This window comes from Alosa alosa, chromosome 11 (genome assembly GCF_017589495.1).
Source record: "Alosa alosa isolate M-15738 ecotype Scorff River chromosome 11, AALO_Geno_1.1, whole genome shotgun sequence".
In the NCBI taxonomy this organism is placed as follows: domain Eukaryota; kingdom Metazoa; phylum Chordata; class Actinopteri; order Clupeiformes; family Clupeidae; genus Alosa; species Alosa alosa.
In genome coordinates this window covers 4,221,934-4,249,781 of record NC_063199.1, presented here as the reverse complement: position 1 = coordinate 4,249,781, position 27,848 = coordinate 4,221,934, and the positions used below count along the sequence as shown (strand labels likewise).

General features: G+C 43.8%; 2 protein-coding genes across 4 annotated transcripts in view; one reads left to right on the top strand and one right to left on the bottom strand.

Moving 5' to 3' along the window:
- Positions 1-19,296, top strand: part of necab2 (N-terminal EF-hand calcium binding protein 2) — a 77,481-nt gene extending 58,185 nt beyond the window's left edge. The window contains exons 9-13 of one of the 2 annotated variants that reach the window (XM_048257656.1): positions 3,564-3,620; positions 12,075-12,187; positions 15,537-15,614; positions 16,690-16,781; positions 17,551-19,296. In XM_048257656.1, the coding sequence (XP_048113613.1) occupies positions 3,564-3,620; positions 12,075-12,187; positions 15,537-15,614; positions 16,690-16,781; positions 17,551-17,579 (369 nt within the window). In that variant the 3' untranslated portion in view covers positions 17,580-19,296. The remainder of the gene's footprint in view (positions 1-3,563; positions 3,621-12,074; positions 12,188-15,536; positions 15,615-16,689; positions 16,782-17,550) is intronic. The other variant, XM_048257657.1, reaches the window with a different exon arrangement.
- A 1,350-nt stretch (positions 19,297-20,646) lies between these two features.
- On the bottom strand, positions 20,647-27,572 carry slc38a8a (solute carrier family 38 member 8a). 2 transcript variants are annotated; one of them, XM_048257601.1, is made up of 10 exons: positions 27,294-27,572; positions 26,697-26,895; positions 26,293-26,449; positions 25,928-26,032; positions 24,849-24,906; positions 23,502-23,616; positions 22,654-22,801; positions 21,862-22,061; positions 21,724-21,775; positions 20,647-20,982 (listed from the first exon to the last, which is right to left on the bottom strand). In XM_048257601.1, exons 1-10 carry the CDS (start codon positions 27,480-27,482, stop codon positions 20,880-20,882), a joined length of 1,326 nt encoding a protein of 441 aa, XP_048113558.1. In that variant the 5' UTR covers positions 27,483-27,572; the 3' UTR covers positions 20,647-20,879. The 2 variants fall into 2 exon arrangements, with proteins under 2 accessions (XP_048113558.1, XP_048113559.1); XM_048257602.1 differs by lacking the exon at positions 20,647-20,982 and adding an exon at positions 21,096-21,293.
- Between the last annotated feature and the right edge of the window lie 276 nt (positions 27,573-27,848).

The window sequence follows — 27,848 nt, the reverse complement described above, 5'->3', positions numbered from 1 at the left end:
AGACCGGTACAGATTAATAAACTGGGGGAAGATGTGGGTCTGGGGCTTTTCTACGTGGACTCTCGGAGCCGCTGAGGTGGGGAGAGGATGTCAGCGCACAGACAGATTTCAGGGGGATCAGGCACTCCTTTTATGTAGCGGGGGAAAAAGAACAGCATAAAAAAAGGCTGGCAGTGCTGAAAGAGGTCATCAGCATGACTGTGTGAACAGCATTAAACGGAGCCTTTAGGTTTTTACACTGTATGCACAAAAGGGCTTTTTTTTCCCGTTAGGTGAAGAAATCTCTTCAATCTAGTCAGATAAGGTCGCCCAAGGGTGAAGAAGGTCGGTGTATTGTATTTAGCACATATATTTTTGACTTCTACTATAGTAGAAATAAATATTTAAATATTTGAGCTTTCTAGGTCAGAGTCCCCATGCTTGGCGAATTGTTGGAGAAAATGAAATTGTCCAGTCAGGGCCCCCTTGTGAATACACCTCTGTGGACCTCTGGGTTCATCAGCACCTGCTCCCCTCCAGCCTTTATCAACATCCTTGGCTTGGCTAACCTTGCGAAGTACCGCCTGCTTCCGTGTTCTGTGCCAAACTCTCCGTTCCGTCAAGTGACTTATAGCACACAGAATGGACATGCAATGTCCACTGAGCAAGGCACGTACAGTAACCCCCAATTGTTTCCCGGTGCCGTAGTAGTCACTGCCCACAGCTCCTGGTGTTTGTGTGTGCTCACTACTCACTCTGTGTTCACTGCTCCTTGTGTGTGTTTGTGTGTGTGTGTGTTCAATAACCATGGAAGGGTCAAATGCAGAGGGAGAATTTCCCTTGGGATGAATGATAGTATTTATCCAGCCATCTAAGGAATTATGTGCCGTTTATAATGGCATTTATAAACACTGTGCTTAGCTTTGCTTTTTTCTGTTGTATAGTTAAAGATGTATATTTTATATATATATATATATATATATATATATATATATATAAATTATATATTTAATAAAAAAGTATACATACAGTATATATGGCTATTCCCCACAACAGTGCTGGGTCATGTGGCAGAGGGAGCTGTGTGGCTTGGCTGCCCTCTCTCCCAGCTGTGTGAGGAGCAGCTCTCATCGGGGCTGCACTGTATAATGTGTGCCCTGCCCGCTGTTCAGGACATGCATCATTTCCTGTCCCCCCTGCCGCGTCGGCGTAAAGACCTCCACCATTGCCGTGGCGACGGGAGCACATGCAGCTCCCCTTCTTATTCTCCAGCTGAGTGGAGTTAGTTAGGGAGAGAGAGGGAAAGAGAGAGAGAGAGAGAGCTGAAAGGGGCTAGACTGTCAGCGCTATTGTGCTTTCTGCAGTTATGATGAGTAATCCTACATGCTGGGCCACTATGAAAGAGAAAAAGAGGGCGCGAGAGGAAGCGACATCTGCACATAATGTGTGTGGAGTCATTATGTGTCATTATGTGGCCAGCGACTCATTCAAGGGAGGAAAATAGATCAGGTGTTTCCACCTGTTAATCCCACCAGGGTAACAGTAGTGATTGATCCATATCCAAAATAGTTCCAACAGAGAGAGCCCATTCAATAACGAACAGTTCTCCAAGCCCAAGCAGAGGGAGGACTGCCATAGTAGGCTTTGCATACTGTATAGTACCCCATTTCTGTTCAGCTTCAGTTATGTGGTTTTGGTGGCAATGAGTGCTCCTGAAGGCCAGACAGTCCATTTGAAAGCATGGAGTTTGGACAAAGGGCCCCATATTGATCGCTTGTTTTGTTTGGGGTGTGCTTTGTTTTGGGAGAGTGCCTTTCAAAAGTCTCTTTGTTTAGGTGCAGTGAATAGAAAGTGGCAACCTGTTGGTTTGTTTAGTGGTCACAAAATGTGCTACAGTCTTTGGAGTGAGAACAGCCAGTCGTTCATCAGGGTGTTGTCACAGTCAAATTTGTAAGCCCCTCCACGATCATCTACAGAGCAGACCCCCTTCTTTTTCTGCCCTGCAGGCAGTGTACACAACGTGTACATAAATCTGTGTAACCCCATTTGCTGGACCTCCTCGGCCAGCGGGGAAATGATGTGTCGGGCGAGGCCACGAGGGGCCATGAATCTGGTGCAAATGTGTAGTTGATGCAGTTCCCCACCCGCCGCATTCAGACATATTGAATTTCCTGCTCTAGCCAAATGAGAGGAGTCACAGCACAAATCTGTACTTGGCAGTTATGTGTCCAGAGGGCCAGATTCATGCTGGGATTGTCTCTAGATACAGAAGGACCCGGCAACCCGCTTCACAAAGCATCTCTATACAGAGGTGCTTCAGGGTCATTGATTTCAATTAATTTAAGTCAAACCGTACCATACAATACCATGCAATTAGTAAAAGTGGTAACACAGTGGTAAAGTGATTTATCAAAGCTTCAAATGCAACTAATCTATATTCTGCGATTCCAACCAGTAAACTCATAGAGGCAGTGCAGAGTAAATGACTGAACATGTGAAATACAATCTGCAAAATGAATGCTGTAATTTCATTTGTGAAATAATACCCATCATACATGCTTGTTCCACTTAAAGGGACACCAGGCAACGTTTTCGTGTTAATTAATCATCTTCGTAAGTCGGTATATGGTTAAATGACTCATTACGGGGCGAATGAAGGCTCTCTCGCCCGCCCTACTGCCTGTAGGAAGAATATCCCACTTGCAAGTTCGGTGTATCCTACCCGCCGACCGAAGCAGGATCAGTTTACAGCACAGAGGCAGGCTAACGAAACGCTAGAGATTGTTGCAAACGTGTGTATAATGGCAGAGCCGGCGAAGAAGCAGCGAAAACCCTTGACGGAAGATGCAAAAAAAAAGGAAAAGAGCTTCAGACCGAGCGAGGGGGAGTTTCGTAGAGAAAAAACATCAGGCTTGCCTGGTGTCCCTTTAACTAGTGTTAGGGGGCAAAGAGACTCCATTAGCACTGAATTTTAAGATAACCTCTCCGTTATATCACAGAGTTAGTATAATGATTTAATCAACGTCTGCCTGCACATTGTTCCATATGAGGTCATTTGTCATTGGCACTGAGGGTTTTGTTTCCTTTGCCGATTTTGTTTATTCTGTTGTAGCATTTTAAAAGGCAGGCTTTGCGTGGACATATTATGCACCACAAGCTCTCTGACATTTAGAAGATAGTGGCTTCAGCATCGTATAGGTTTTCTAACCATGTACAGTGACAAATGGTGTATTTACATGACATTCACTAATCACACCCTGTCTCATCTTAGTGATACAACAGCCAGCTCTGGTGTGTGTGTGTCTGTGTGTGTGTGTGTTTGTGTGTGTGTGTGTGTGTGTGGAATTGTTTGCTTGTCATATTGATGTGTGTGTGTGTGCATGCCATATTGAGGTGTTTGTGTGTGTGTGTGTGTGTGTGTGTGTGTGTGTGTGTGTGTTTGTTTGTCTCAAGGAGAATGGGCTTCACCCTCCGAGCTGCACGGAATGATGATGCTAACCCAGAGGTAGGCAGGCAGGCAGGCAGGCAGGGGTACTGGTCAATTCACGAGTGGCTCTTGTGTTCTGGTTCTTTTCTCATTGCAGACAGTCTGGTTTGACCTGCATCAGCGACTAACTGATACTGATGGCACAACAAGCGCAGTAAGTAATAAGACCTGCCCAACCCCCCACACACACACACACACACACTCCATCACCGTTGAAATAGTCTACATAGGGTGGGCCAGTGGGCCCTCATCAGACATGCACACAGTTCTACTGACACATCAAAACTCCCAGCATGCCTTGGGGGAGAAATGAAACATACAGTATCAAATCTGACCCAACCCTCCTGCTGTACATACACACACACGTACACACACACACACACACACACACATATATATACACACACACACACACACTGAAAGACACCTAAGTGCTGGCTCCATATATAATGCATGGCTTGATGATCAGTTGAAAGCATGAGCATATGCATGCATGTATCATATGGACAGGCCTTGTCAGCCCTAAGGTGTTGTACATATACCCAACCACTGACTGAGAGCTGGGAGAGCATCATGGGCCCGTCTGTCTCTAAAGGCCAACGCACACCAACGGGATATGAGTGTGGCGTACTCCAACTCTGCACACCAGCGTCACACTTTGCCACCGGCGCTGTGTAGATTACAATTCAGAATTTCGGTTTTGTTTGTGTTGATCTTGAGAAAATTGTTTTGCATCCATAATTTTAAGTCAGAGAGGCATTCAGTGAGGGAGCGTGGTGGGGGGCCAGAGGGAGAGGGAGTGGTAAGATAGAGTTGGATGTCATCTGCATAGCAGTGGAAGTTGAGACCGTGGCTGCGAATAATCTGGCCAAGAGGGAGGATGTATATGAGAACGAGAAGGGGCCCAAGTACAGAACCCTGGGGGACACCACGAGTGACAGGGGACTTGGGGGACTGATGTGGACCAAGTGTTACAAACTGCTTTCTGTTGGTGAGGTATGACTGAAACCAGTTGAGGGCTGTGACGCATGAAACACCAATAGCAGACAGGCGGGAGATTAGAACATTGTGGTTGATGGTATCGAAAGCAGCACTAAGGTCAAGGAGAATGAGAATGTTAAGTGAACCAGAGTCAGCAGACAGGAGGAGGTCGTTACCTATGCGTAGAAGGGCAGTCTCTGTACTGTGACATGAGCGGAAGCCAGATTGAAAGGGCTCATACAGGTCGTGGTGGTTAAGAAAGGTGTGTAGTTGTGAGGCCACCACTCTTTCCAGTACCTTGGCCAGGAAGGGGAGGTTGGAGATCGGGCGGTAGTTTATTAGTTATGTGGGGTCGGAGTCAGGTTTTTTGAGAATGGGTGGAACTGCAGCAGTCTTTAGGGCAGCAGGCACCACACCAGAGTTGAGGCAGGTGTTAACAATCAATGTAATGGGTTCAGACAGGGATGTGGAGCAGGCTTTAAGTAGAGGGGTGGGGGCAGGGTCAAGCTGACACGATGAGGAGTTGGACTTAGTAATATTGTCAGTGATGGTGAGGGAGTCAGTAGCGGTGAAATAAGAGAGCTGAGGGCCCAGAGAAGGAGGAGAAGAAGAGAGAGAGATAGCATTGGGGTTGAAGGAGTGGTAGATTTGGCTAATTTTATCGTCAAAGAAGTGTAAGAAGGCCTGGCACTGCTCAGGGGTCTTAGGACAGGCAGTGACAGGGGTTTTTAGGAGTTTGTCCACAGTCCTGAATAGGGTTTTTGGCCTGGACACGGAGGAGGTTATGAGTGATGAGTAGTAGTTTGAGCGGGCAGCATTAAGTGCATCCCTATATGTCTGAATATGTTCGGTGTAGAGCATGGAGTGAATGGTAAGGCCAGTTTTCTTGTATAGCCGTTCAAGACGGCGGCCAGCGGCCTTTAGTTGCCTCAGCTCAGGGGTGAACCAGGGGCATGTACGGTTTGCTGGAACAAGCCTAGTCCTGACAGGGGCTAAGCTATCAAGCAGGCTGGTCAGGGTGTCATTGTACATAGCAACCAGGTTATCCGCGGACGAGAGCTCGTCCAGGTCAGACAGCGGCGAGGCCTGTATAGAGGCAGCAAGCATGCTGTGGTCAATTAACCTGATGTTACGACCTGTGATAGTTGTTTTCTCTGAGGAGGGAGGAGGAGAGATCATATGAAAACGGCATACAATGAGCTTATGGTCAGAGACACCAGAGATGGAACGAGAGACAGAGATGTCATTCAGACCAGAAGAGCAGAGCAGATCCAACGTGTGGCCATGAGTGTGAGTGGGAAAGTCAACATGCTGTGTCAAACTAAAACAGTCCAATACAGAGTTAAACTCTGAGGTGTAAGAACAATTAGCATCCACATGAATGTTAAAATCCCCTAACATAATCATAGCAGAACAAAGGGATGAAATAACAGTGAGAAGTTCCTTCAATTCAGACAGAAAGTTTGCAGATGGTTTTGGGGGGCGGTAGATTAGCAATAGTAAAAGTGGTACAACCTTCACAGCAATATATTCAAAGGATGTCACTTCAAATGGCCTAAGTTCTTTAATAGTCAGATCAGAGCGGTACACTAAAGCCAACCCGCCCCCTCTCCCTCCAGATCTGGGTTTGGATATGTAGCAGTAGCCAGAGGGGGTCAGCAGGTTTAGATTAATGCAGTCACCGTGTTGTTGCCAGGTCTCTGAGAGACAAAACAGGTCACATTTTTTGTCAATTATCAGATTGTTTATTAAGGCCGTTTTGTTTGTGATTGAGCGCGCATTTACAGTAGGTGGCCAATGTTAAAGTTCTGACGTCCAGCTAAGTGAGAATGCCATGTCCCTGTCATGACCCAGGTGGTGTGTGTAAACATGACAAAAGTTCTAACACTGCGTGTGACTAGTGTTAGACCTCTGATGCCCGAAAGTGAGTGTAGCACAAGAAAGATCCATCTGTCCAGAAACAGGACAAAGCTGAAGCATTCGGATTGTATCAGCACACAGTAATAAGCCTGACCTGGATCAGGGGAAGTCCACTGTAGACTCAGCAGCTCTCTGAGAACCCAGAGAGTCTCCTCAGGGAAGTCATGTCAGATGACAGAATCTGAGGTAAATGTGCTTTTTTTTATCTCTTTATCCTCTTATCAAATTTATGCACAGTGACTTTCCCAGAGGAAAACAAAATATCTGGATCCACTTACCAATATGTTGCTGTATCTCAGCTGATAAGGCAGAGTGTTGACAACACCAAAGTCTGGGCTTCAGTGTACAGTAACTGATCAGATTGAGAAGATATGCACAATACCTGCACTGTAGGTCGCTATGGCTAAGAGTACAGGCTAAATGAATGGGTGTAGACAATGGTGGCTACTGCTACACAAACAGCACCAGCATGCAGCCAGGGTTTTTTTATTTTTGATTTTATGCAGCGCATAAACAACCTTGAACACTATTTGTCAGCCTCTTATGTGACTTTGTGTGTGTGTGTGTGTGTGTGTGTGTGTGTGTGTGTGTGTGTGTGTGTGTGTGTGTGTGTGCAGCTGAGCGGGGGCGTGCTGAAATGTCAGAGCAGCGCTAAGAGGAAGATGGAAGACTAGCAGGTCAGCCGGGGACAGTGCAGCGTAGCTGGAGTGGGCTTGATGAAATATACATGGGCCTGCCTGCCCTTCTCGCATCCTGGGCTTGGGCCTCTCCTGCACAGCCTGGACCAGCCCAGACCTGCCCAGAAACCCCTCAGGTCACTGCTGGGCATATTTCTTCCCCATCCCCCTGATCTTTTTCTTTCTTTCTTTTTTTCCCTTTTTCTTTCTTTTTTTTCATTAGATGCTTAGACGCGTGGCTTGTGGATGCTTGAGGGATCACAGCTGAAAATTGAATCAGTCCCTTTCTTATCATCAATCCTTGTCGGCTTGTGAGGATGCCACTCACAGCTTACAGATGAGATTACAGCGGGTTTCACCTGCCCCTGTGACAAATCTGATTGACACTCAAGTCTCTGTGTCTGTATGTGTGTGTGTGTGTGTGTGTGTGTGTGTGTGTATGTGTGCATGTGTATGGATGCGCGTTTCTTTGTGTGTATGTGTGTGCACACACATTTGTGTACACACGCTGTCACATGTACTGAATGAATTGAGGTCGCATTTGAAAGCAAGCTGGATAGATGCTCTTATTAAAGGAAAGCAAAGATTGACCCCTCCGACCTGCCATAGTCTCAACAGGGGTCGATTATTGAGTGCCTGGGCCACTTCGGAGTGGGACGTTTGAGCTCTCTATCTGAACCGGCAGACAACGCTGATACGTCTTAGCTCTGTTATGCAAGACCTCCCTTCAGCAGCCTGGGGTGCACATAACATATTTAATCAGCTCCGAGTCCAATATTTCCCTTGTATGTTTGTCACCGCTTCAGGGAGCCTCAGATCAGCTTTACGGGCGTTATTGTGTTAAAAAAATGTTACACATGTGATTATAACAGTATTCAAACAGAAGCGATGATTAGATGCTGATGCTGATAATATCATGTTACTGTCGATGTGCTGTGTGAATGAATCCCTCCAGAGCAAATGTTTAAGTGCTCTTGGAATATCGTTCATTGTGTGGCCTCCATTAGCCAGGTCAAAGATGGCTGCTAGATGTGGGGGTCTGATTTGTAGCTTGAGGACTTGAATGGGCCTTTAGTGCTCTTTAATTACAAGGTGCAAGCTGCCATTACTGTGTCAGCTCTGCCAATGCTCCTCCATGGCAGCGTGTAATGTATGCATTTGGGTAAATTATTCTGTGTCTTCAAGGGTGAATCATATCTGTTCAATTGTGGCAGTAGCATAGCTGCATAAATGATGTCGTTTACAGTATATATACAGTATAGTTTACAGTCTTACAAATCCATATCATATTCCCATTGATAATGGTAAAAGGAAACTCTCATACCATCTTATAAACATGAACTGAGATATTAATGTAGTTTATACTAATGTCCTTACATGGATTTGTCCATGAAATCACACCTTTGCTTGAATGATATTGGATATGGAATAATAGAATATACCTCATGTGTTGAGGAGCCTCAGAGGTACCATTGACATACCATGTACCACCATCTCATCCTCCACCTCATCTCGTCAGTACACTTCTCTCATCTCCTCCTCTTAGACTCCCTATAAGGAAACATTTATTTCAGTAGTTAGTCAATCCAAAATTCCTGAGATAAGCATTGAGTCACTACGTGTACTGCTCTGCCAGAGAGTCAACAAGCCGTGTCACTTGGTCTCTCACATGGGCGATGCACTTACACAGAGGCCATCCGTCTTGTACAGTCAGCCCTTTAACAAGTGTGTGCTGTGCCATGATGTTTGCATCATTTGACACTATGGTAGCTTTCCAAAACATCAGGAAGTGTCTATAGTTGTTTAAGCATCTCTACTCTACAAGCCGTGTGCTCTTATTTCTGACGGGCAGAAATGACTTATGTCAACTGCTGTGGATCAGGCCCTCTGAATTACAGCTACCTCAGGCAAAAAAAAAACAAAAAAACTAGGGTGAGCTGATGAAAAATGTACAAAGAGAAAGATGAAGGAAGGGAGGGAGGGAATGAGGGAAAGAAAAATAAAGGAAGAACAGAAGGGGAGAGAGCAAGAGGGCAGCAGAGCAGCTGTGAAGAGGGCAGTCAGAAGCATGTACATGTGTAAGAGCTTCCCTGGCTCCTTCTGAGGGCATGGCTGGGAGAGAGGATGAGGACGAGGAGAGGAGAAGAGTCTCAGGAGGGGACGTACTGTAGGATTCCTCCATCTGCATTCACTGCACAGTTGTCCCGTTGACTTGCAAAGATACAGAGCTTTTAATCCTTGTTAAGCGGTAGATGTAAATATTATGCAGACGCCTTGAAGGGGAAATTACTTATTTAGTGGTCCTGTGACAAGGAGATGGATTTCTGGAGATGTGTGTGTGTGTGCATGTATAAGCATTGTGTGTGTAAGAGTGCGCATGTGTGTGTAGGCGGTGGGGGTCGGAGTTGAAGAGACAGTTCTGTAGATGTGCAAGTGGGGAAGGGGGTGTACTCCCCTGTTTCTATAGTAACGGTGAATTTCAGCTGTTTCCCTGTTAGGCTTCATGTCAGTGTTTTTCACTCTATAGTCTCTTGTACAGAAATACACACACACACACACGCACGCACGCCACACACACACACACACACACACACACACACACACACACACACACACGCACGGACGCATGCACACACACACACACACAGTCACATTCTCAGATGTCAACTAAATGGTTTCTCAACAAGCACAGTTTTCTGTTTAATTCTGCATTGTGCAGTGTTGCTTAGTGCTCAGGTATGTGTGTAAGAGAAAGACTGTGTGTGTGTGTGTGTGTGTCTCATCTAATGCATAATGGAGAGGGAAGACAGCAGTGCACAGTAGAATTCTATTGGGGTTCATTAATTGGTCTCCTGCTGAGATGTATAGGCACATCTCCCCTCACTGTCTCTCTTATACTCTCTCTCATGTTTCCCCCCCTCACTGTTACTCTCTCTCTCTCTCTCTCTCTCTCTCTCTCTCTCGGTCATACACACCCATAAGTCTCACAAAGATATAAACACAGAATTACATATACAGTAGTCAGACACTGTTCTCTCCCTCTTTCTCTCCATTTCTTTCTTTCCTTCTTTCTCTCTCTCACTCATTTTCTCTCTCCTGCACATACACACACACAGTTGGTGAAGATATGTAAGCCCCTGGGTGACAGAGCTTACAGTACTGATACATTATCCACAAACATTTTAATTACATTACATAAGCAACTGATTTGAAGGCAGCATTAGAATTTCATAACCACACGTTCACCCTTATTTCCCACAGGAAAATGCTTGCACAAAACCAGAGCCTTTTTCAAGAGCTCTGTATATTTTAATAATATATAGAATATGCTGGCACACAGTGCCACTCCACAAATATCTCACTGCTATCACTTGCTAGCACCATTCCGATGCTCATTCTTCATTTCCAGAGATTACCCCAGAAATAAAAAGTCAATGAATGGATATTGCGTGCTTACAGAGCCAGCTCTAATACCCAGGAGAACTTTCATCTATTTTAATTTCAACTTTTTTTTAAACATGGGGCCAAATGAAAGTCCTCCATGCACCTAGTGCTAAGTAACAAAATGAAAACGAAGCAGATATGATCAGTTCTGCAATTTCCTCTTTTGGATGGTGTTTCGTCTCATCACATACGACATGTAGGCCTACAGGGACTCCACACCTGACGCCTGACTGGGAGCAGTCAAAGGTGATTGGCTCGTGATGTTTCCCCTCATTGGCAGTGTGTCTCCTTTTCTCTCTGAGAAGCAAATGGGGAAACACAACAGCGCTGATTGGGTTGTAGGTGGGCTGGCTTAATGGGACAGACGGGCCGCTGTGTGGCGGCTGATTCCATTTGGGGCGTGTTGGGTAGCGCCGCTGCTGATTGAGTTTGGGGTTTATTAGCGGGTCTCTCGCGGTTACCGCCGCAGCCTGGAAGAGTGAGGAAGTTGTGGTTGCTAATGGCACTGTCAGGCAGCCAGGCAGGCATCTACTCCAAATGGCATCCTTTTGTTTTTGTTTTTGTATTGCTGTTTCTACTCCTCATTCCCCAATGGAACACATCAGTCACAGTTAAACAGTTGATGAGATGTGGAAAACCGCCACTGATATTATTAGCAGCAGTTAACATGACATCCTATCATTACATTAAACAGTAGTCATTACAAAATAATGAGCAGCAGCCTATCAGTTGATTGGAGTGCTTGTAAAATGGGTGCATTATAAATATCCCCTTGATAGTACCCCCATACTGTTCCTGGCCATGACAACATTTAATTGCAATTTTATATTTCTCTTGATTGCTGGTAGCCCCAAACCATAAGCATGACCTTCATGTCAATGCAAGGAATTGAATCTAACATTAAAACGTTCCCTAGCAGAGGGCAATGTGCTTATAATGGCGCATAATTTACAAGGAAAAGAACGGCTCCTCTGCATTGAATACCTTAATCAGGTTAGATATTGTAATTTCAGTAATAACAGCAGGGCATATGCAGATTTTTTCTCTGTGCATAGTGGATCTAGATGACACCACATACCAATTTAAAGCAGACTAGCCATTCGCTGTGACACACCATTTGAAAAGGGTGTAATTATCTGAAAGAAATGCCATACTACAGGCCAAAGTACGAGTTTAAAACAGTTAGAGGTAAAAAATGGACATATTTCAGTGTTTCAGTGAAAAGTGGAGATGACAGTAATCAGTTTCCCTTTGTAAACCCTGGCACAGGCTAATGGCGAGTGGTGCTGTGGCACATCCCAAAGCTGGCTGTCAGTGTGCTCATGGGAAGGCGAGGCAGATAGCTGGCTGGGCCTGCTCAGGGAGGACACAGTAGACACACTGGAGCAGAGCTGGGCCTGGGGCCTGTGTGAATGGATGGTTGCGTTTACACTCCACTCTCCCGTGGCTTTCCCATTAAGTGCCATGCAGATGCCTCATTGAGTTCAGTTCAGCACCATTGAGTTGGGACACTCACCAAGCCAAATGCAAGTTTAATGGAGATATAATTGTTTTGTTCTCTCTCTTTGTCTGTCTCCCTCTCCCAGTGCCTCTTCCTGATACGTCAGGAGATGACCGTGTCTCAGAAGCAGCTCGGGGAGTTCTGTGAGGCCCTGAAGCAGTACCTGAAGAATGTCTCCACCCAAAGAGACTGCTTCCAGTGAGTGCCTCTTACAACTTCCAAACAACGGCAAAACTTTTGAAAAATGATGTAAACATGATAATGTGTGGGGGACGCTGTGGTATAACTGGCTACAGCGCCCGTATCATATTCGGATCCACATGTCCATGCAGACCCGGGTTTGAGTCCAGCCCGGGTGATTGCCCTGTCCCACTCGCTTCCTGTCACTCTCTCCACTGTCCTGTCAAGATTAACGGCATGAAAGCCGCCCCTTGCTGGGAAAGTGGACAGAGATCGTTTTCACCTCAAATACGCGTATTTCTATTAATCCGTCTTAACGTAAACAAGACCATAGACAGACATGTGCATTCCATAAATTCCATTCCACACGTTTGTCTGTCCTTCTGTATTCCCAAACATTGTCCTCTGCCAGGACAGACAATTTAATATTAATGGATACTCGGTTTGATTTGAATGTAGGGCCTCTAAAGTGATGTTATTTCAGTTTTCAAAGTGTGGAGAGGGGGAGGATCAATATGATGAGACATACCTGCTTGTGTCAGTGGGCCTCCAAACAGCACAAAGCCGCCTCCTATGAATATTAAGAAAAAAGATGCCCGACCTCCATTCAAAGGCTTCCGAACAACTCAGAGAACAATAAACAGAACAAATAAGTGCATATTAAATTGACCTTGAAAGGCAACAGAAGGGAGAGACAGGGAGAGAGAGAAATAGAGAGAGAGACAGAGAGAGAGAGCGTTGCGCTTTTGTATGTGATGCACAGCACAGAACAGATGAGGAGAGCCGTCAGAGTGCTTGAGAGGCAATCTGAGCCGCCGAGAGGTGCAGGTCAGATAAATGTGTTCGCCAATCAATTCCCCCCCTCTTTGGTGCTTGTGGAGAGACGAGCCATGTTTGTGCTTGTTCAGAGAGAGAGAGAAACGGACAGAATCAGAAGAGACTGAGTACAGAAAGAGATGAAAGGAGAGAAAGAAGTACAGATAATGGAGAAAGCAAGAGATGGAGCAAGAGATGGAGTGTGTGCGCGGAGAAGAGTGAGAAAGGAAAAATAGAGAAAATGAGAGACCTGTATGTGGCCTGTAATTGGTTTTTCCGCTTTTAAAATACACTTTTGGAACTACTCAGCCCCTGTGTGCGATCTCCTCTTTCTTCACTTGAGTATTACGTTTTTGGAGACTATACGCACCGGGCGAGACCTCAATACAGGACAAAATGCGCAGACGCCACACTTCATCTTCGCCATAGCTAGATAACATCCATGTTTGTTGAGCTAGGGGCTCTCCTCTGACACAGTCAGAGGGAGAAATGAAGCCAGCAATTTACCTGATGGTTACAGAAGCCAATTCTGACTCCAGTGGGGAGGGAGGGGCAGAGGAGCTGCATGATAACAAGTAGTCTTTCTCACTTTCAGCGCCTCCATCCTTGTCAGAAGAATTTGTCACACGGCATGCACACACACACACACCACACACACACACACACACACACACACACACACACACACACACACACACACACACACACACACACTTACTCAGTACAGCATAACAATGACTATGAGAGTAAATTTGCCCAGCCCTTCTATGGAGTTAAAAAAAAAATCAAACATGAAAAGTGCCTCCTGGCATTTCAGTCATACACTTTTGATGCTGGGCTCCAAAGGCATACCGGTACTCACACACACACAAAAATGTTAAAAGACCAGGCTCTGAAAATAGCGTTCTTTTGTGGTGCTTTTTCAGAAGGGCTCCCTGCAGTCTTAGGGCTTCTGCCTGGCCTTCTCAGCTGTGTTTTGTAGTGCCGTCATGACCGCACGTCAGACTGGTGAATAATTGATCGCAGAGGAACTTGGGTTCCTCAATCGGTCCCAGAGCTGCTGAACCGACAAATCTCTCCCTCCTCGCCCCAGCCTCGCCTTCATTTCCAATGGCTCCTCTCGTCTTTTAGGGGATTTGTTTTAAAAAGCGTGTTGGTGCCTTATATATCTTTCTGCAGCAACACAATGTCATCATGTTCAAGATCAGAACTGCATACTTAGTAAATCCTTTCATATTACACTATTTAACATAAATGAGTGTAAAAAAGTTGAAATCATGTAAAAACGTATCGTCGTATTTTAGATAATTCTTATCCCTCTGTAAAAGTCTGACTAGCATGTCCCCTACTGAGTAATGAAGGCAACCAGAAGCAGTTGGAATTGTTTGAATGCGCACTTGAATTTTGCACAGCACCGTAGCAAATAATCCAGCTGGGTGCTTGGCCATGGGGCCAGGCGTCACCGGCTGTGAAGAGAACTCAGGGGTCAGTGAACAGGGCAGGAGTGCTCCAACACAGCCAGATGTAATGAGATCTAATAATAAGCTGCGCATTGGGTTCACTCCCATCAGAATTATGCTTTTCACTGCCCCAGTGCCTCCTCGAGGGCTGGACTTGATTTCTCACAAAACCTTGAATAACTACTGCCATCCAGTGGAGAATTTATGGCCAAAGTTCGAAACTGAAGAGAAAACACTGAAGGAGAAAAGATTACCTTTAACACTAATAATGCATGAAATATTAACTCTGTAAGTCTAGGATTATTACACACAAGAACTAACTTCATGACTGCAGGAATGTCCTCCCTTTAAACTTTGTGTTTGGGTCAAATTGACTAGTTTAGCATTTTTATAAAAATATGTTTTTAGGTGATGTATGGCCTTAGCTCATTTCTGGAGAAAAACATGTTAATGAAAACATATGCACAATACTACAACACACATACTACATACATACATAATATTGGGGTTAAATTGACCCAAATGTGCACTGAGACACACACACACACACACACACACACACACACACACACACACACACACACAGTACATATAAACATGCACCCACAGACAGACACACATACATACACACACTCACTGAAAGTGGCTGGTTATGGCAGTGGGGGCCTGAGAGGCACTAGGCAGTGATGCCGCCCACAAACATGCCACTTACATTATAATACTGTATGTGATCTAGTAGAGGTTAACTAATACTAATCATTTGGTCTCTGAATTTGTTTGGAATTTAGATAAAGAGAAGATATTGAAAAACTTTTACATTCATTTTGATTTTTCTGTTGATTTGAAATACCAAAATAATTGTGCTGAGTCAATTTCACCTGAACATTATTCCATGCAATCTTGCATATTTATCTCCTGTTGTTCTCTAGGCCTCCACATAGTTAAAAGATGGAGTGTGGACATAAAGGTTTGTGGAGCCCTGGGGTACATTATGGATGACTGCTGTCTCTCATTATGGATGACTGTGTTTCTCTCTCTCTCTCTCTCTCCTTCCTCTCTGCCCCGTGCTGCTGCCCTGTGTATCTCCCCAGCGTGACTGCAGTGCGACTGCCGAGTGGACTGTCCTTCGTGGTGTACGAGTTCTGGGACGGGGAGGAGGAATGGAAGAGGTGGGTGCCGCCTTCAATTCAATTCACTTTGCTCCTGTTCAATTCCTGCACCGCCATTGTACGCCGAAAATTGAGTTTATGGGAACTTTTCACATTCGTTGGAGCGAGAGGGAAAAATGGTCCTATCGAAGTCTGAATTAAATGCAACATTGAAAGCAATTAATTAGTGCAACACTATGATTTAAAAAGACTGTCCAAGTGAAATAAATTGCAATCTGTGTGTGCAGAGGAACAAAATGCTTACTGTAGATCCCATGGGAAGTGCTTAATATTTGGCATAAGACATAAAAGGAGTGTAATTATATTTGACTAGATAGCTTTGCCTTTACCCTGTAAAAGACCTTTCTGGAGACAGCACCTGAGCTGTAGATGTGTGTGTGTGTGTGTACACTAGCACAAGTTCGCAGATATCTGCAGTACACTACTCTATTAAGAATTTCCCCATCCGGATTAAGTTTGTATGACTTATTGATGTTTTCATGGGCGTTTCCATGCCTGTAATAGCTTTCCTTCTGGCTGCTGCTATCCTATTAATATTTCAATCAGACATGGTTTTAGATGAATCAGAGGGTTGGGCAAGGCTGCTTCTAAAGTTGTGTAGAGGTTCTATACTGTACACACAGAACATGTGTCTGCCACAAGCAAAGGTGTGTGTCATGTCATAGCATATACCATATTGTATTGCACCATAGCTCATATGCTACTTTAAACATCTACTCAAATCTACTGCCTACATGAAACATGTACCCTCACCTAGCCATTATATGGATGCTAAATATTAAGAGCATATATATTGTAATGACATTTCTTTTAAAACCTGTGCATATTTGTTATATCCTTAAAGGAAATGTCCACATACTTTACTTGTAGTCTTTAAGATTTCTGACAACATACATCTGACTGTGCTCTTATACACATAACTGTTCACATCACTATGCTGAACTATCCATTCATGTAGACTACACTTGTACTGTACATACAACTGTCTGTGCTGCTGCATCACTTACATACTGCATCACTGGGAACTGACCCACTTCTCTGCTGTTTTTCTGTCCATCCCCACCACCCATATCAGGCACCTCCAGACTGCGTATGCCAAGGCCTTTCAGCATGTGAAAGTGGACACCCTGTGCCAGCCTGAGGCAGTGTCCACTGTAGCCGTGCCAGGTGGGTCCAGGTTGATGTCCCGCCGCAGGGGTGGGGAAGGCATAGAGGGAGAGAGCGAGAGCAAGAGAGAGAAAAAGAAGGGATACAGATAAGATGAGAGGAAATGGCTCAAAGTGGGCATGGTGTGGCGCAGATAACCATGTTAGCTGTTATTCTCTGCAGTGTCTGACCAATGTAGTGTCGGAGAGCTCTTGGTCAAAATAAAGTAATGATGTTTGGTGTCAATAAAAATGGGCCCTTATCTGCTGTGATTTAGTGCCCGAATGAAGATGCCTTGAGTCCTGTAAGCATTTCTCACTGACTTCTTCCAGAAGCTTCCGCTGTAGGACTCAGCCAGCTTACCTCATTGATTGGTACTGTTAATAATGCTAATAATTTTAGGTAGCAAAGCCAGTGTCTGGTCAAGGACCTGAAGCATCACAGGTACTGTCTGCAGAGCACAGGACAGGCATTTTTGTCTTAACCCCAATTACTTTGTACCATACTTTCAGCCAAGTTGCCTAATTTATCCATCAACCCAAGAAATTGCATCCCTTTTAACTCAGGGTTTTATACTGTAAGTGTGCATTCCGCATAATATTGGTTGAGCTGCAGGAACATTTATCTATTTTTGTGTATGAAGATATTGCTAACACCAACTTTAATGCCACAAAGAAATGCCTATTCTCAAACCCTGCCACAAAAAAAAATACACATGTACTATAGCTTTGTTCAACCTATTGATTGACATTGTCTTACTCCTCCCATTTTGCATCTGTTTGTACTGCAGCTGCCTGGTGCAATTCGAGCAGAGAATGATGTGGACGAGGCCTCTCTGCTGGTGGAACGCGTCCGCCGTATGCCTGAATGCCCAAACACTCCTCTCTTCTTGTCCACCCCTTAGGCTCACCTCCTCACCCACTCCCTCTCTGCTTAAAGCCTCCCCCCCCTCTCTTTTGTAATGACTTGTTTACACAGTGTCTGTTTGATATTGAGGCAGAATGTAAGGTGTTAATTGCAGAGAGCGTTGAGCAGATCTAAGTTAATTTCCCTGTGACCGCTCTCACACGTGAAGTTTGGCTTCTGCTGCAGTCTCTCGTCAGAGCTGCAGTGGGCTGATTACGCTGCGTGTGGAACTCTGGAGGCTGTGAAATCCATTTAGTCACAGAAACTATAAACGCCAACTGTGGGAGTCAATGGTATAACATCAGCTTCGTTTTTACGCACCGGAGGTTTATGTGTGTTTAATTCTTGACAGTGCAGTCCCACTAAAACACTCCCTCACAGACATTTGTGGCTTGTGTTGACCCCAATGCCAGCAAAGCAGGTCAACTTAATGGCGTTGTTCCTTCACGGCCGTAGAGGGTTGAAGAAACTGCTTTTATGCCAGTACTACTAAACCTCACAGCATATATATCACACTAACGATCTTCAGTGTTCCCTGCAATTAACTGTGCATAAGAGCGATGCCCCATGCTTCTATCAGACAAACAGTACTACGGGAATTAAAACTGTTTTCACACACCATTCACACTATACATAAAGGAAGAAACCCACCACAAACCAGTGTATACTTTGGTCCAGCTCAGCCAATTAGAACTACACTAAACACAATCAGAACCATTCTAAGAGCACAATGTATGTGAATAAGTATTCTCTAAAGAAAGTCTATGAAGAGTTATCTATGTAAACTGCAGATATAGAATTTAAAATGAATATTTACAATGGAGATATCTATTTATCAGAGTTGATCTTGTAAAGTGATTTAGTGGATTGCAGTAATGACATCATTTTAGTCTCAGACAGTACAGAACGACTGGCATAGTGTCAAAAAAAATCATGTTTTCTTTAGCGAGATGAACTAGTTCTCAAAATTAGGTACCCCCACATCTATCGATACCATGATTACATGTGTATTCTGTCATTCTTGTCCAGGTGTATTTCTTTTTGAACCAGGACTACAGAAAAAAACATAGACCCTGAAGTTTCATAATGATTAAAAAGCATAAAACCTTACAGTACCCCAGTAAAACTGGTTTGTCTCTGTGAAAACAGGTTTGCTCCGGTCATAGCACTAGTGCCCTGGCCGTTTCAGTGACCCTCCTAGCTATGGGATGTACTGTGCAAAATGGCTTCTTTTCTTTTTTTGTGGCCCTTTTTCCTCCCCTCCACTGTACCTCACCTGAGTGCATGTTCAAACAAATGTCCAGTAACTCAGTAGTATTTAGCTATGCTACTTTCAATGGGGTTTGTGCAGTTAATTATGTTCTTTTATAATATTCCAACAATATGACGTTAAAGTATATGACCAGGAGAAGAAAAAAAAAGACTTACCGAATGAATATTCACTTTTATGGCATTGTTTATTGAAATATTAATTCTTATACCTATGTATGTTTCAGTAAAACTGGCTTTCTCTTGATGTGAGTGTAGAGACGTATTGCAGGGATGCAAGCATTATAGTCGTTTGAACTTTGTTTAAATTCTAGATTATGTAGAGCGATGCAATTCAATAAAAATTGAAAAAGGTTCAAAATATTGTGGTTTCATTTCTTTCCATTCCACTTCAGTGCACACATCACACACATTTCATAATATGAAACATTATTAGGCCTATTATTTTTAATTCAAGCCAAAAGGCTGATCATTGTACAAAAAGAAACATAACAATCCAAGTTCCAACAGGAACACAACACATTTAACATTCAAAGCAAAAATAAGTTATGCCCCCCCTTGTGTCTGTTAGTTTTGGTACCAACCCTCATGAGTTTCAAGACGTGTGCCTTCAGTAACAGGGCATGGACCACTCCTCAAATAATGAGAAATCTTTTTTTAGTCAACCTTATTCCCGGTGAAAAAACATCAGCCACTCTAAATGAGGGGGAATATATATTAGATGTTTCCGGCTTGGAGGCAAATTCACTGCTTGTCCTGAGGGGTATTTCACAAAACCTAAATAAGGGATTAAGCTGGGATTTTTAGGTTATCCTGGATGAATTTAGCCTTAACTTGGTTTTTAAAGAGATGGCACATAAGTTACCATGGGGATTTATTCTCTGCACCTAGCCTGGTCCCGACCAGGCTAACAGCCAAGCTAAGTTAATTCTAATGGTGATTATGTAGTCTTATTGGTTCTGCTATTCACATCAGACCTCTATGCTAATTTTTAAGGAGCTTTATTCCATTAATTAACTATTTGCTAAATGTATTTGCTCGCAAAACAACAGACTGTCTGCCTACTACCATATGGTTATTATTTTAATTGTGATAGCCTTATAATTATTAACATATGCCTATGTACTCATTGTTTGTTTATTTTATTGATTGACGTTTCATGAATAGCCTAGGGCCTACTGTAGTTGATTGGTAGTGGAGGGGCAAGTTTTCGAAGGTATTTTCAACTACAATATTAATATTGGTATATCATACTGTTTGCATATTTGCAGTGGCAAGCACTTTCTTATTGACGTTGCGTGCCGAGACAAGGAAGCACTCACACGTGGGTGCATACGTAAATTTGCATTCAGTTGGTCTACCACGCCTACTCCTGCTGTTTTACAGAAATAGCCATGATTCCCCATTCCAAAAAGGACAACTTTACTTAATTGTTAGTCTATATCAAAAGCCGTTGTTCACTTTGTGTGAATGACGCCATTTTCCGCGTCTTTTTTATTCCAACCGTGGGCACTTGGAGCAGAAACAAGAACGCGCACACATCCTGAATTACTTACACCTGGCTTGACAGACATAGTCGCTCCTACTCATCCTGGATTGGCATTAGTGAAACGATTTGAGCTAGGACGACCAGACAACGCTATGTCAAACCTTGCTTTATCACTTATCTTGGATGTCTTAATTCTGCATTTGTGAAATACCCCTCTGGTGACACACACACACACGTTTTGTTTTCCCACGCACTGCACACAGCTCCTCCTCTAAAGGCTGATGCATAGTATTTTTGCACAGAGCACCATACTGTTTTGATGCCACTCACGGGCTGTGTACAAAGAGTGAGCCTGACTCCAGTAAACATTCCTCAAAGAAACATCCCCCCCTCCAGCCGCCCCCTGTGAATACATGAAACTCCTGGCTGAGGGCACGGCGAGAGAGAGGCGTGGATTAGAGTTTATTTAAAACCTGCATGATGGCTATAGATGTACTCTGCCCAAAAATGAAGGCGCCGCAGAGAAGCGTGATGACACCCCATGCAGTCAGGATCCCCCTCAAGAAGACACACACAAGAAAATTAGACATTGTAACTCATTTCACCTTCAATATCAATAGAGTAACATTAAAGCTTCACAGACGGAACCAAAGCCTCAGACGCCGTGACGACTGATTACATGCAATGTATGCGGTCAGCAACAGTGATGGGAATCTGTAGTATTAAACCTGGGTGGTATTATGGGACCTACAGTGCACCACAACAGCATCTCACACACACACACACACCAGCAAAAATCAAGGTTTAGAAGTGCAGGTCGTCTTCATCTTATCCAGTTTTGATACCTCTGTGCCCACTGCAGCCTGCTCCTAGCTCAAAGGAATATTATTGGTCTAACGTGGCACTCTGCACGTCACAGTATGGCATGCAAGCTCATATCACGCATGAGATTGCCTTCAGCATACCACTGTTGTGCTCTGTGGCTACTCAAGTCAGTGCCTTCCTGTCACTTTGTCCACGGGTCTGTCATTCACTAGCTGAATGCTACTGGTCACACTAATGTCAAAACCTGAAGCTTACATCCACTGTAGAGAAGGCTGTAGGCACCCTTCTTACTCAGCCATCAGTTTCATCTGAACAGGAACAACTGAACCTCCTCACCTGTAGATCAGCCCATACTGATCTTTTGCTGGGTAATAACAAGTAGGCAGACTAGTGTGGGGCAACTCTACAGTATTATAGCAAAAACATGCAATACATTCTCTGCAAACACATACACACACCTTTGCCAACACTCACCTCATGTAGGTCGAAACAGGCTCCGACTGAACTGCAAATATGAGACAGAGACCTGCAGAAATTTCAGTCAAATTCAGTCCAATGAATTTGCATACTGAACAAAATACATTTTTTTAAAAACTAGTCTCTTCCCCCCACCTGGAAAGATGAATATAAAGAATGCGCTAATCCCTCCAATGACACTGATGACTTTACTGATGTCAGGGACAAACACTGCCACAAGGAGGGTCACTCCGATCCACGCGATTGTCAGCGCCAAGCGGGTACGCGTCTCGTATGATTTTGTTACTGTTGAGCCCTTGCTTCTAAAATTCAGCAGAGGGTCCTGAATCACAGACCTTAAGACAGGGGAGAACCGATGACAAACATTCTCAACACGATCATTAAGTTTAACAATTTTTCAATTTTACCCAATTACTCCGTTATGTTATACATTACTGGCATTTAGAATGTCAGGTAAACTTGCAGTCAAGTACACACATTTTGAGAAAACGTAAAAGAAAAGTCAGGCAAATGGAGAACACCACGTACATGCATGCATCCATCATGTAGACATGCATATAGAGGCTAATTAATTCCAGAAAAGAACACAGGCAGGTATGTAACAATACTAGCATGTAGGTATACTTGGATTGTGTAGGTGTAATTGCATGGTACTTGACATATTGGGAACATAACTAACACACACCAAGAGAGTCGCAAACTTCTCCCTTCTTTTCAAGAACTTTATTCTGCTTTAGTAAAAACTACAAAAATGTTGCAATGTCTAAGGCTGCACATTGACCGTTTCCTGTACATGGATTAAGCCTGGTCCTCAACTAAAAGCTTAGTTCCCAATGGAGATTTTTTTTTATCTAGGACTAGTCTTAATCCATGTGCGGTAAACCAGCCCTGAGAGTTTAGTGTGTGAGGTAAGAGGTGTCAACACACCTTCCCAGCAAGAGCACTATGGGATAGATGGTGATGATGGAAATTCCAAAGAGAAGCCGGGCAACAATCATGAGAAGATCGTCCCCCGTGTACGACATCAGGACATCTGGGGCCACGCGACTCCCAAAGGTAAGGTACCCATACACACCTGAGGTAGAACGGGGGTAGGGGAGAGAGGACAGGGCATGTGAAGGTCACACTTGAGTTTGACAGAGCTGAGTTGTCAAGAGCGTTTCCAAGTGCTCATTTCTGAGAAGCCAAAAAAAAAAAAAATCCTCAAGGAGAATAACACTCCCCTCAGAAAACCTGATGGCACAGAGTTTGAACAGAATCACTTTTGTATCGATTCCTTTCTGTTCCTTTTCAGGGGTGCCAACCTTTTGTCATTTCAATTCATCTCCTTTGTTCCCTGCCTATGCCATATGGTGGGCTTCCAAAACGCACGGTAATGGAGAAATCTTGTAAGCAGGGTGGTGAAGTGAGATTTATGTGGCCTGCTGCTCACCCTTGCTCTGTGCGAACTCCACAGACTGATTACTAACTTCATTAAGGATTTTCTTTTCTAGGGACAGAACAGGGCGATGGAATGGTAAAGGCAACTCATAAGCTTTACAAAGGTAGTGGTCATCAATGATAATAAAAAAAATAAAAAAATAAATAAATAAAAAATAAAAAAAAAAGAGTAAACTTTGCAAGGAAACCATTCAGAAATTATGATTTAAGCTATACAGAACCTAAATAAATACCAAACAATAATATAATAATAAAATATAATTATATAAAAAACAAAATTTAAATACACCGAAGGTCAAAGTAATGTGTGTATGTTCCAGAACAGCCGTGTGTACCAGTAAGGGAGTAGATGAGCAGGCAGAAAATCATGGAGACCACAGAGATGAACACCCAATTGGACATCTTCTTGTTCTCCATACTGCTGTAGATGGCGATGCAAGACTCATGACACTGGAGCAGAGAGTGCAAAATGGAGCAGTTAGGGCTGTTTGATTGTAGCAGTTACCATGATCACAATTATTTAACACCATTACTGACTTTGGAACTAACACCTTACACCAATCATTGGCATTGGAAGCATTCTGTATTGGACTTCCAAAAAAGAGAACACCGTATTAACAGTGGAACATCACAAAAGGGAATGTGGCAAAAATAATGTTTTTCTTGTTTAATTTGATAATAGTAGGAGGCCAAAATTGCCCAGCCCTATGCACAACCAGATCTCATCCAACACTCTACAGCCCACACCATACGTACTACTGAGCTCTAGTACAAGAGGGTGGATATCAAGGGCAGCCATGAGGGGTGCTCCTGATCCCAAGTAGACTATGAATATCTACACACCAAGAGTGAAGAGGGTTAACATGTAACAATCCTTGACATTTCCAGTTACTTGACATTTATCATTAATTCACATAGGGTCACGCTTGGAAATGTCCATCTCCCACTGATGGGGGGGGGGGGGGCACAGACCTCTCCTACTGCACTGGTCAAGATTACAGGTCTCAATCTTTTAAAAAAGACATCTCGCTTTCCACCACATAATACACTGAATGTACGTAAATATCAACCCCTAACCACATCCCCTCCATTTCTAAGAGATGAAGGGGAAGCCTAGCATCTGCACAAGTGGCATCTTAAACCGTTCTCTCATTTTCCACAATAGCCCATTTCCTTCGGCACAAGGACTCTATATCCTCAGCTTGCTCTCCCTCACTTCCATCTTCCTATTCCAGCGTGGTAATCAATCTGCCCTGAGGCTGTGGTGTCCAGGGACCCACCCAGGCTCTCCGCGCTGCTCCCCACCTCCCTTGTAGTACATTTCTGATCATGCCCCCTCACCCCCATCTTGCCTTGGTTACATGAACAATACAGAGTAAACCTATTATATAGCTCAAGAACCGCCATTGACCACACGCAGGCACACACACACATTACCTGGCATCAAATATTAAGAGGGATACACACACACACACACACTTTACCTGGCATCAAATATTAAGAGGGATTTCTGCCCTTCTATCCAGTATCTAAACAGACATGACTGAGGTCTAAATGGAGGAGAATGCTAGCCTCTATTCTCCTCCCTCGGTTCAAACAGAGGTGGGGGGTGTGGTAGAGAGGTATTGTGTTGACCCTGGGGCCAGTAAGCGGAAAAAAGGTCAATAGGTTTGTTAACTCACCTGAAAACCAAAGCAAATAGTTGGGATGACACTGAACATCGAAGCCCAGGAGCTTAATCTGGGTTATAAAAAAAAGACATATTATAATAATAATAATAATAATAATAATAATAATAAAAGGTAAACATTAGAATGCCTTAAAACTGTTCAACTAATGCCATGAAGCATTAGTTCAACATGAGATCTATCTGCCAAAATGATATCTATTAATTTACTATTTTATGCATTTATTTATTGACTACAGTAATAGCATGCTGCCTCACTTTCAGATCATGAAGGGACTGCATGGCAAAGCTGGCAGCCGTGGCCTACTGGTTAGCGCTTCGGACTTGTAACCGGAGGGTTGCTGGTTCGAACCCCGACCAGTAGGCACGGCTGAAGTGCCCTTGAGCAAGGCACCTAACCCCTCACTGCTCCCCGAGCGCCACTGTTGTTGCAGGCAGCTCACTGCGCCGCGATTAGTGTGTGCTTCACCTCACTGCATGTTTACTGTGTGCTGAGTGTGTTTCACTAATTGGGTTAAATGCAGAGACCAAATTTCCCTCACGGGATCAAAAGAATATATATATATATATATATATATATATATATATATATATATATATATATATATATATATATATATATATATATATATATGAAGGGTTCAGATGCAAAAGCCTCTAAATGCCACCTATGTCAAAAATGAGATAAAGATGGGTGAGGGGATGCTCTCCACACATAGTATACGCTAATCAAATAATTTAACTTCTAAACCCACTAAATACCACTCTTCCTGGTCTGAAATATCGATTTATAGGCAAAAACCTATAGGAGCCTGAATTTAAATGCTCATTTAAAAGAAAAGTGGTCAGACGGATTTAGAGGGTTTTGCATCTGAACTTTTCATATATATACAGAGTAGCAACTGTTTAAAAGGGTTTCTTTTGACAGAGTAACCCAAAAGAACTTCATTACTTTGTACAAAATTACCTCCGGCTTGCATATGGCTTGATCTACAGTGTTGATCCTGACCTGCTCTAGCAAACACAGTTAAACATTAAAATTAAAGTGTAAACTGGTTTCCCATGGGTACTCACCCACTACTATATAGAGGGGTTGCAGGGACTTCTTGGGCGTGCATTGTATGGTATTTGACAATCATAGCCACGGTTAAATAGGTTGCAGCAAAGGTCCCTAAAACACTAAAAAAATCAAATCAAATGTATCCACAATCACAAAACAGCAGCAATACATGAGACATAAATCAATGATCCAATACCCCAATAGACATTTAAAGGTCCCCAGCACATCCCAGCCATTTCAGTAGATTCTCTTTATTTAATTGAGGGGCAGCCATGGCCCACTGGTTAGCACTCTGGACTTGTAACCGGAGGGTTGCCGGTTCGAGCCACATGGTAAGACTCCCTGCATAATAGAGTGAAGAACCTGATTAGCTGCTCACCTTGTGTACTTCTGAATGCTGATCTCTTTAGGGATGGAGAGGGGGAGGATGAGAATGAGACACAGGATGAAGAGTGTGAAGCGCTGGTCCGTGTACCAGTGATAAGGCATGTCCGCCTCAGGTAATCCAGTTATTAACTCATAGATAGACACGCATACTGAAGGAGACACACCAACATGCAAGCAATCAGGTCACTACAGAGCAGGCTGACCAAGGGACGCAAGGACATGACAAAGTCAAGAGGCTGCCTCACACTGGCTTCAATATGGTGTGATCTATCTTATAGGAGGACAATATCACAGCTGTAGCAAAAGGTAGGTTAGAGGACAAATAAGCCTATAAAATAAGTATGGCTTCTAATGATAATAAAAAAGTAGTGTCTTAGAAGAACCTCTTAGACTCACATTTCTGCAGCTGGTCTGATACAATAACAAGGAAGGCGATGGAGATCATGAACAGATTAAAGATGTAGCAGACCTCGCAGAGCTTCCCAATGTATGTCCCGCAGACGCCCCGCACCACGGCCTGGTACGTGTTCTGGCCACTGATGGAGCTCGAGTAGCCAAGGATCACAAGACCACTAACGAGGAACACGAGGCACACCTGTGCAAAAAGGGAGGGGAAGAGAGAGAGTTCATTTGCGCAGTAAAATAGGCTGACAGTCTACGGTTGTTATGCATTTCCAATTTAGTGAGATGGGAGTAGGCTAGCTAACCTAAACTTTGACAGGCTGATGTGACAATAAGCAATAACACGCAGGTTGGCAGGTAAAACTCGTTTGCGTTATTATAACAAATTATAGGCTATTGGTTACAGGGGTCAGCGGAAGCCAATGGAGAAAATATAAATTAATGAAAGGTTAGGCCAAAGCAGCGCTGATTAAACAGGACAGGGCTACACAGTTCCCTCTTAACATTTACAATAATGTTAGGCTGTATAACAATCTATCAGTTTGATGACCCAACAGAACGAAATTTGTTTCTAGAGGTTAGGCTACTAACCATTTCAACCATCACAGCAGTATGGATCCCCCCAGCTTTGTCGAAAGCCCAAGGGAAGTTGAGTAGTCCCGCACCGAGCGCTGATTTCAGCATGATGAAAATTGCGCCAAAGGAGCCCAACCTGTGGCCACCCGAGTCCAGCGCAGGTTTGCCGAGCAAGCTGATGCTCTCCCTCGCCAGCTCTTCCATTGCCAACTGCAACCCGCGACGAAACTTAAGGAAACTTCTCCAACTTTTTGTGCAAGCGGATCTCAGCGTGGGACGTAGCCTACTCCCTAACCTCAGGTGCACCAGGAGGAGGAGGGAGTGGGTGGGAAGTAAAGTGTAGCCTATTGAGTTTCCAAATCTGTTCTAAACCAATCACCGTAATAGAGATGATTATTGGTAAACGCTCCCCTGTCTGCGTCTAATTTGCCGCACTAATGATCAACAAGTATTAACAATCGATTGAAGAGTACATTTTTATGTACTTGTAAATGCATGGTTCGTTGTTGAGCAGGGTCACATCAAAATGTTTAAAATAATCATAATTTGTTCTTCTTTGGTGGAGACTTA